The sequence below is a fragment of the Montipora foliosa genome, chromosome 8, assembly GCF_036669935.1.
Source record: "Montipora foliosa isolate CH-2021 chromosome 8, ASM3666993v2, whole genome shotgun sequence".
NCBI lineage: Eukaryota > Metazoa > Cnidaria > Anthozoa > Scleractinia > Acroporidae > Montipora > Montipora foliosa.
The window spans coordinates 10368489-10378488 of NC_090876.1; the positions used below are offsets into that span (position 1 = coordinate 10368489).

Consider the following 10000-nt stretch of genomic DNA (forward strand, 5'->3'; position numbering starts at 1 on the left):
TTCGCATTCCCACTCAAAGTTTTACCATAAATATCCCTTGAGAAAGACAACTCCTACAAGCCTTGAAAGAACTGTTGAGACATTTTGTCTTTCTTGATCAGTGCCTAGCCGTTAACACGAAGTAAATCGTATTATTACGGTTCCCTCCGCCCACCCCTGACTCGAAAAAAACAATGGGTTATTTGTGAACATTGTTGTTTGGCTCAAACATTTGAAATATGTTTGAGGACTCCAACACTTTTTTCTGGATTTTAGCTTAGTTGACTTTTCGCAGTCATTTATTGACTTAATTGTTACCTAGAACTTTCTTGTCGCAACCGTGAAGGCAACAGCCCATTTGATTTTCGATGAGCTAAACATGTCCACATTTTGATAACAAGGGTCACCTAGCAAGAAGAATCAGTTCGAGTCGATCGTAAGCGTGAAGTTGGCGAACGAGATCTCAGTCCCTAGAGTTTTTGTGACGCAGATATCCAGTTTAAAAAATCAGAGCAAATTTTAGACGGAACAAGAATTGTCCCACGAGAAGCCGTCATAGGTAAAAAATCTAGTGAAAAGAGCCAAGAAGTATTGTTGATGCGCTTCCATGGTTTCTCAGAAACAAGGAAACAAAACAGAAAAACTTGAGCATATTTCTCAGATGTTCACAAACCATGAAAATATCTCCACTTCTTTTCGACGAATTTGATCAATCACAGATACACAAACCGCAAAATCAATAAAGAAAATTTTATATATGGAATAAATTAACGGTTGAATTAAAACGAAAACGAATTGCTTTATTTGGAAGTATACATTTTGTTGCCATTAAGGCAGGGATATTTGGTTTTAGCTGTATGGTTGGCTCTCAATTATTATAGTGCATATGTGGAGCTATTTTGTCGAAGCTTACACTTTATTGATGAAAGCGAAGGTGTATTGTGTTAATGAGAGGGGTGGTAGTGTGGATGACCTTGAGAAATTTTTCAAGTACATCAATGTGATGAACGGAGATGACAGCATTTTAACGGTGAACACAAATGCTAAACGCTTTATGTTCAAATTCTCTATGGCTACGGTAAACTTTTTCCCAACTACCAAAACCCTTCAAATTCAAGGAAAGTCAGCCTGTGACCTAAGAAACAAACTGATTGATTACAGCAATGAACGGAACTGCAGTGACAATCCGGCCGAGTTTCAAGCACCCAACTTTGTCGAAACCCTCGAAGACCTCGAAGACTCGCAATATGGATTAAGTGAGTTAGAAAGTTTTATTGACTTTGCAATGGAAGAGACCAGCAAGGATTTTCCAAACTCTGCAGTAGAAGAGACCAGCAAGGTTTTTCCAAACTCTGTGTCTAATATTGGCTACGGGGACGATATAAAAGAGATTTGGAAGGCCATTGATGTAATTTATTCGAAAATCAATGTTATCATCGAAGAAAAATTTGCATTTCCAAGCACCAGCTCAACTCAAAGCCCTGAGGAGTTATTAACTATTGAAAACCTTTCAAGCGAGAATGATCTGTTCCCCAAAGCACGCTGCATTCTGTTTTCAATGCCTTAATACAGCCTCATTTTGATTATTGCAGTGTTGTCTGGGGACACTGTAATAAGACCCTATCTGACAAACTGCAAAAATTGCAGAGCCGCGCTGCGCGTATTCTAGCCTTTTCCAGCTATGACACAAATGCAGGACTTCTCTTTGAACGGCTTGGCTGAAAAAGACTGGAATCTCAAAGGCAAATACAGGAAGCAGTAATGGTGTACAAATCTCTTAACGGTCTTGTACCTACCTATTTGCAATCTATCTTTACTGATAGGAGTAATATAACTCAATACGAACTGAGAGATACAGTGGGCAAACTCGCTGTTCCTTTGCCCCGCACAAACTATCTAAAAAACAGTTTTGGTCACCAAGGTGCGCTGCTTTGGAACAGCCTACCACCCAATTTGCGGCAAGCACAAACTCTCAATGGTTTTCGAATTGGTTGCCGTCAACATTTTTCTTAGTCTTTGATTAGCTTTTTACTTTTTATTTACACGGCATTCATGTAAAGCAGAGTTGTTATGTTTAGTACAGATTTGTATACTTTTAGTTATTAGTATTGTATTTATTATCATAGTATTTTATAATTGTATTTCTGATGAATTTACCGTGTTTAAATAAAGTTATTACTTACTTGATATCGTTGGCTAATAAATGGTTGGCCTCCATGCAACGCTTACTTTCTGCTACTATATTTCTAAATTACATCTTGTATAGAAGTATTTAGATCAGTAAGGCCGAAGCCGGGGGGGTCATAAATGGCCCGTGGTCTGGAAACATAGAGCTTATTTTATATGGAAAACTAGACTTTGAAAGTGAAAGTGTAATGTACCCGTTAGAGCAAGGGTTACATTGCTTTCTGAGCTATTATATAAACTCTTGTTCTTAGGCCATCGTAGCTTGATTAAGAAAATAACACAAACAGCGATGATAAACATTGTGTTCCAACGCATTTTTTATAAAACTTGACGTTTCGTATGTTGAGTAGCATATAGCATATAGCATATAGCATCTTCGGTAAAATTTGTATCATAAAATGGAACTTGATCAATTTCTGCATGCGCATTATTAGTGATTTCCGAAATCTTTGAGACACACTCAAACAACTCATTGTAAACTTTTCTCAGAAAAAAAGGAACCTCCTATATGTATAAAGGTAGTCAGGCTTGACAGCTTCAATTATCGTTATTGATAAAATGCTACTCAACCTAGAAGACAACTGCATCAATGGTTTGGCTCTTGCTTACTTTCAGAAGTCGTTCATCCTCGACGATCCGTGATCACATCCTGATTGACAAACTACGAATCAGTCTATGGCCTCGATGAACCATGCGAGGCGATCGTTAATAGTTGTTCGACCGACATCCTATGCCGACCAGTCCCTAAAGATTTTTTGTGACGCAGATGCGCAGCTAAAGAGGCCATTTCAAAGGGAATAAGAATTGCCCCATGACAGGGGTTTGGTGGAAAAGCCGGGGCGCTGAATGCCGGGGTGCCGGGGTCTATGGAAAACACGGGGTGACTAAATACACTAAATAAGGAAAATAACGTGTGAGCATTGCTTCTCTAAAAAATACTTTAATGGGAACTTAACTGGAACCGTTTGAACTGAAATCTAGCACTAACGTATTGTGCTAGTAAGTTAGTTCCATGCAGCTATGGAAAATACAATATATATTTAATGGGAAAAATAAGGAAAAATACTTGAAGAAAATACCTAACAGTAACTAAAACAAAGATCGATCGTTTGAAAAATACAGTTGCAATGACTATTAAAACTAGACCCTCCGTGAGGGTACACTGGGTTGTCTGTGGTACGTGCCCCGTTCCAGACAATTTTTTTCAAGTTGGGGGGTCATTAAGACCATTTAAGGGGTCACCCAGAAGTCATACGTTCGTACGACGAAACAGATCTGTCCTTGCGTAATATGTAGCTCTAACAGTGCACGATATTGGTTTGGTATTGTCTATCATTGTAGTGCCATGGTAGAAGTCTTGGGTAAATAGCCTGAGAAGAAACGTGGTTACTAGCAAAGTACTGAACCCAGAAAGATTGAAGAAAATAAATGGGAAGTGAGAAACATTGGCTTCTGGGCTGATATGTTGATAAACTTCTTTTCACCACAAGTTTAAGCGTGCCCTCTGAGCATCTGACAGCTTTGTAATACTAAAGTTAATCTCCATGTCCGGCGGGGTTAGTGTCTCGATGGGTGACCAAAACCATATACCCCTTCGCAAAACAGAAGCATTGGACCGAAAATACTATTAACGCTAACAAATGCGAACTCAGCAAGGTACAGATCAGGGTTCTATCTAGGGTATTTGAGGGGTAGAAGCTTCCCCCTCAAAATGCCCAGCTTCCCCCCCCCCCCCCCCCCAAAATATTGTTATCATTACAGTATATAAGTAACTATACCGGAAAAACCATCCAGACGCACATGAAGTAAGTATTCCCTGTCTAAGGACACTATATGACAAGAAACATGGAATGTTACAAAGTGCTGGCCTTAGAGCAGGCTCGGGTATTGTGTTATGACAAGCACAAGGTAGGGTTACATTTATAGAAACGTTAGCCGTGTAGCACTTGTATTTTAAACAGAGTTAACTGAATAGAGTGTAATGTGAAGTGCTAAATTTCAATCCCATATGAACCATGTGAGCGTTAGCCCTACAGATGGAAATGGGCCCACACAAGGACAGAGAAAAACTCTGACCAGGGTGGGAATTGAACCTACGACCTTCGGGTTAGATCTCCGCCGCTCTACCGACTGAGCTACAAGGTCAGACGGGAGCAGGCCGTGGGAAGTGAAGATGTTAAAGTCACGGCAATGAACATGTACAAGTACAAGGTAGGGTTACGTTTATAGAAACGTTAGCCGTGTAGCTTTTGTATTTTAAACAGAGTTAACTGAATAGAGTGTAATGTGAAGTGCACCTCACATTACACTCTATTCAGTTAACTCTTATTGTGTTATGAGTTGAATAGCGACAGCATGGACAAATTTGTAACCAGGAAACTACGGGGAGACGCTGATCTACACACGTCATCAGAATGTGATTTTGATTGTGCAATACAACCACCAGAAAAGGTTGGCACAACATCGAGTTCGACTAGCACAAGTAAACCAAGAAAAAGACACGGACCATGTGAATCTGATTGTGCAGTAAAACCACCAGAAAAGATTGCAGCAACATCGAGTAGTAGCACGAATAACAAGCCGAACTACAAGAAGAATTTAACCTATGACGCTTCATGGAAGAAGAAACACTCTTGGATGAACTATGATTCAACTTTGAAAGGTGTGGTATGTACTGTTTGCAAGGTCTATGGGAAAGTACCTGTACAAGCTAAAGGTGCATGGGTAACACGTCCTGTAAATAACTGGGCGAAGGCTACAACCCTGTTGGCAAATCATGAGAAAAGTGAATGGCATCTAGCAGCAGTAGAGAGAAGGGCATTTTCTCAGTCTGCAGAAAAGCGTGGCGATGTTATAGAACTGTTTGTAACAGCCAGCGAGGAAGAAAAGAAAGAAAACCGGAAAATGATGAAAAAGCTCATCCGATCACTGTATTTCGTTGTAAAACATCACATTCCCCACACCACTACATTTGAAGGTCTCGTTACCTTGCAGATCGAGAATGGGGATATCACGTTGAAAGCGCATAGAGAAGCATGCCCAGGTAATGCAACCTATGAGTCATATTCCACAATAGTAGAACTTCTTGCAAGCATCAGCAAGACTCTGGAAAACAGCCTCCTCGACAATTTGAAAGGAAGCGTCTATTACTCGACAATGGTAGATGAAAGCACCGATGTAGCCTCCAAGGAAGAAGTGTCAGTATGTGCCGTTGTCTAAATCACAACAAGCCAGTGGAACACTTTCTTGGTGTCATACAAGCTAAGGAAACTAATGCTGAAGCTATCGCTGATTTTTTGCAATCCAGGAGCATCACATTTGAGAAAATGCGTGGTCTTGGTTTTGATGGTGCTAGCACCATGTCGGGTAACAAGACTGGTGTTCAGACACGCCTGAAGTTGCATGCACCAAGCGCTATTTACGTACACTGTCGTTGCCATCTACTGCAACTGGCTGCTGTAAATGCTGCGGGAGAACATGCTGAGGTAAAGCGAGTCTTAGGTACACTATTAACAATTTGGAAAAAATTTTACTATTCACCCAAGAAAGCGGAAAAACTAAAGGAGATTCAGGCTGAGCTTCAGTGTCCTGAAGTCAAGATGCAGAAACCTAGCGATACTCCATGGTTAGCCCGTGAAAGGGCCGTGCGTGCTGTACGGCTAAGTTTGCCAGCATTGGTGAGTACTTTCGAAGAGACTTATGATGAGACAGGTGACGCAGAAGCACATGGGATTGCTATTCTCTTGACCAAATACAAGACTGTAGCTTGTATCTACATGCTCTGTGATGTACTGCATACTGTCGCGGCACTGCAAGCAAGTCTACAGGCCAAGGACATTGATCTCGCCAGCGTACCAGCAATGGTTGAGAGCTCTACTAGACGGTTAATGGAGTTGAAGGAGAACGTAAATACCAGCACGTGGTTCAAGAATCATTCTTCAGTGTTCACTAATGATGCGCAACTTGGAGCAAAGAACATTGTGGTCACAGAGGAAGAAAAGAACTTGTTTTTTTACAAGGTCTATCGTCCGTGCGTGCAAAGTGTTGTTGACCACATTAATAGAAGGATGGAGGCTACAGATCTTATCTCTGCTATGTCTATTTTTGATCCACGACATCTCCCAACTGAAGATAAATTGGCAGACTATGGGATAGAAAAGATACGAAACCTAATCAGTTTCTACAGTGTCGCACAAAGGATCCAATTTCAGGGAGAAATGGGCATCTCACAACCTGACATTAACGCTGAGAATACGGAATCAGAATGGAAGCTGTCTCGCCTAGTCATTTTTGTGAGGTACAAAGACAGCACCTTACAACAAGTGCTCTCGACATTGATAGACAGTGGTAACTCTGACATTGCCACTGCTTTTCCGAACTTGGCAAAGGTAGCTGCGATTGTAAATGTATTACGGGTGACAACAGCCACTGTTGAGCGTTCCTTCAGCGCCATGAAGCTAATTAAAAACAATGCTCCGCAGTAGGCTCAGTGCGGATGCACTTGAACACACGCACATGCGCATTTGCATCGAAGGTCCTGACCAGTTGTCAGATTACGTCCTGGAGTCAGTGGTTGATCATTACAAAAGTGTAAGGAAGCGCAAACTGGCTTTGTAATTCAATTCAATTTCAATTCAACTTTTTAAAGAAGGAAAGTACATTTAGATCCTGAAGTTGATCAGGGAGATTTTCCAAAGATCAATTGCCATGATTTGTTTACCAGTATTTGTTTTCACACTCGATAAGACGCATTGTCAGTTAACAGTCTCATCAACCGCGGTCAGTTTTTATTTACAGGTTTACAAGTTATCTAGAATTTTGCGGTAGTTACGAGCATTGGTAAGAAATGGGAAAGTGCCGTTGTTGAGTTCATTTATTTTATTCACGTACTAACAAGTCAACGAGTATGTATAAATATTTGTGGAATTAGACGTGTCGGGTAACTCTTGTGTTCACGTTAGCAAATATCGGAGCTAAGTTTAACATTGTCAGAACGTGATCACGACTAAAAAATAAAATAAAATGCTGCTGTAACATTTCTCAAAATTGTGTCTCAGAATGCACCAGATTGAATCTCAGCGCATATTCATTTCAAAAAATTTCCTGGGGAGCATGCCCCCGGACCCCCCTAGGAAGCTCGTGGCCTTCGGCCACTCGGGACTTCTCCCCCAAACTATAAATCCTAGATAGAACCCTGCAGATTTTGTTAGCTTGCTTTATGCAAAAACAAATATTGATGCAAAAGTAAATAAATATTGATACACAGTTTTTAAAAAGAGCAGAAGGAAATTTCCAGGACGGTCGCTCGAGAATAACATATTTACGGCATGAAAACAACATCAATTTTGAACCGTGAATATAGAATATAAACAGTTACGATCAGCGACAAACATTTTGGGAGATTTTTGCTACGTTTAATTTTGTTATTGTACGTTTTGGCTGCACAAATAAATCGCAAAATCGAGAGTGACATCGCCGGAATTCGGCGGGCGCCGTGATAAAGTTACCGCGGCATGTTTACTTGGCAAACAGTGAAGCACCTGTGTCAAATGATGGCAAGATACCGGGTTTTCGTAAGTTTCTTTTTCTGTCAAGTGTCATAAAGTTTGACAATAAACGAGCGAATTCAAAACAAAGATCACAATCGCCCACCATTGTTTCTGCAAAGTCAAAAATTTACTCTCCAAGACGAGGTTATTCATCGCCTAGGTAATTCCATCATTTTGGAAATAGCAGCTACTTTATTATTCACCGTCGTCACAATTTTTTGCTGATTTTGGGGCTCATTTTGTTGAAACTCAAGCACGCTTCCAACAGACCTGTTTATTTTCACGAAACCTTTCCTGCTTACAGAGCAATACTAAAAATATCCTCCCGTATCACGTTTCAACCTTAAGCTCGAAAATTCAATACACAACATGATATTATAATTCACAAAGGTAGAAAATATCACAGAATCCTTTTCCAGCGAAACATTTTATTGAAACAAACAACATAAGATGCACTAAAACGCCATTCGCGTTGCGATGACTTTCGACGCCATTGCTGATTAACGAGGATAACAAACACACGAGGCACAATGTATATTTATATTTAATTAAGTTATCACAACAGAAAAACGCTAACCTCATTTTGACACGAAAATGCTTTACTATTGCCATAAAAACTATCCAGTTAAGCTCGCATATTATAAAACATGATGAATTCATAAAGGCCACCTTTTCCAGCGAACAATTTTTTGAAACAAACAACATATTTGCTCGTAGAGGCGAACACCCCTTCCTATTTCACTGCGTGCGTGAAGACAAGAAACTCAATCGTGTCAAATTACCATGTACTTCAGGTTCAAACCCTTTCCTGAAGAACCTTTTCCTTGAATAACAAGAAAATGCTTTACTATTGCCATAAAAACTATCCAGCACACATATCATAAAACATGATGAATTCATAAAGGCCACCTTTTCCAGTGAACAATTTTTTGAAACAAACAACATATTTGCTATTAGAGGCAAAAACCCCTTCCTATTTCATTACGTGCGTGAAGAGAAAAAACTCATCGTGTCAAATATGCGCAATATTACAACAAACTAAAATTTCAGGATCAAACCGTTTCCATGAAGAACCTTTTCCTTGAATAATGTAGCACAAAATAGACGACAAGCTTTCTTTCAAATAATTCTTGGCTGTCACATTTCCAATTTTTTTTTTACCTGAAGACTGTGCCGAGTTGATCACAGATCCACTTAAGGTGTTCGATTCGTTCTCTGTCTTTAATGTGTTGAACCCATAAGTTACCAGAGAATTTTCCATTTGGTTTCAGTGTTCTACATAACAGCACACTTGGCAAAATCTTAGAAATCCAGCTCACTTTGATTTCGGCTCGACGGGCGACAGATTGTTGTCGAAGTCCATTACTCGTCGCTTTTAAGATTCCACCGCCTGTCTTGTTCAGTATCCAAATGATTTGCCATTATTGAGCGTCACAAGGGTATATTTTGTTCAAACATCCACTAAAACGCCATTCGCGTTACATGACTTTCGACGCCATTGCCGGTTAAGTTTATCATTCTACTGTGTCCACCAGAGAAATCTACGCATTTCCACTACCCTCTCTATCCTAAGAAAATACGAGCAGAAGGCTCTATGCACAAAGATACCACTTAGCAGGGGAGTGAAAGGCAAGACTTTTATCGACACGGAAAATAAAAAATATATAATAAATAAAACAAACAAATCCCACCCACTTTCGATTCCGACTGGGATTGCCATACTGGCAACCATTAATAACATTGATGAAATGGTATATGAAATGGATCATATGAACTGCGGATATGAAATCAAATGAAGCTATGATCTTCGCAGTTATGAACGCAATTTTTACAATTGCGTAGAGAAGCCTGAAAAATTCAGGACTTCAACGGGGTTTGAACCCGTGACCTCGCGATTCCGGTGCGACGCTCTAACCAACTGAGCTATGAAGCCACTGACGTTGGGAGCTGGTCATTTGTGGGTTCTAATGGTCCCGTGAGGAATGAGTCAATGATGAAATGGTATATGAAATGAATCATATGAACTGCGGATATGAAATCAAATGAAGCTATGATCTTCGCAGTTATGAACGCAATTTTTACAATTGCGTAGAGAAGCCTGAAAAAATTGTAAAAATTACGTTCATAACTGTGAAGATCATAGCTTCATTTGATTTCATATCCGCAGTTCATATGATTCATTTCATATACCATTTCATCATTGACTCATTCCTCACGGGGCCATTAGAACCCACAAATGACCAGCTCCCAACGTCAGTGGCTTCATAGCTCAGTTGGTTAGAGCG

At 40.1% G+C, this 10000-nt stretch overlaps 2 protein-coding genes across 2 annotated transcripts in view; one reads left to right on the plus strand and one right to left on the minus strand.

Moving 5' to 3' along the window:
* LOC137968241 (A disintegrin and metalloproteinase with thrombospondin motifs adt-1-like) overlaps nucleotides 1–2073 on the minus strand; it is a 31525-nt gene extending 29452 nt beyond the window's left edge. The window contains exon 1 of the mRNA XM_068814854.1: nucleotides 1–2073. This exon is cut by the window's left edge and continues 739 nt beyond it. The gene's annotated coding sequence lies outside the window, so the exon portion shown is untranslated.
* Nucleotides 2074–5492: 3419 nt separating this feature from the next.
* On the plus strand, nucleotides 5493–6650 carry LOC137968242 (zinc finger protein 862-like). The gene has a single exon (XM_068814855.1). It carries the CDS (start codon nucleotides 5493–5495, stop codon nucleotides 6648–6650), a length of 1158 nt encoding a protein of 385 aa, XP_068670956.1.
* The last annotated feature ends 3350 nt before the right edge of the window (nucleotides 6651–10000 follow it).

Excerpts from the sequence above, each read along its gene's own strand:
- LOC137968242 (XM_068814855.1), top strand. The coding sequence starts at position 5,493 with ATGCGTGGTCTTGGTTTTGATGGTGCTAGCACCATGTCGGGTAACAAG.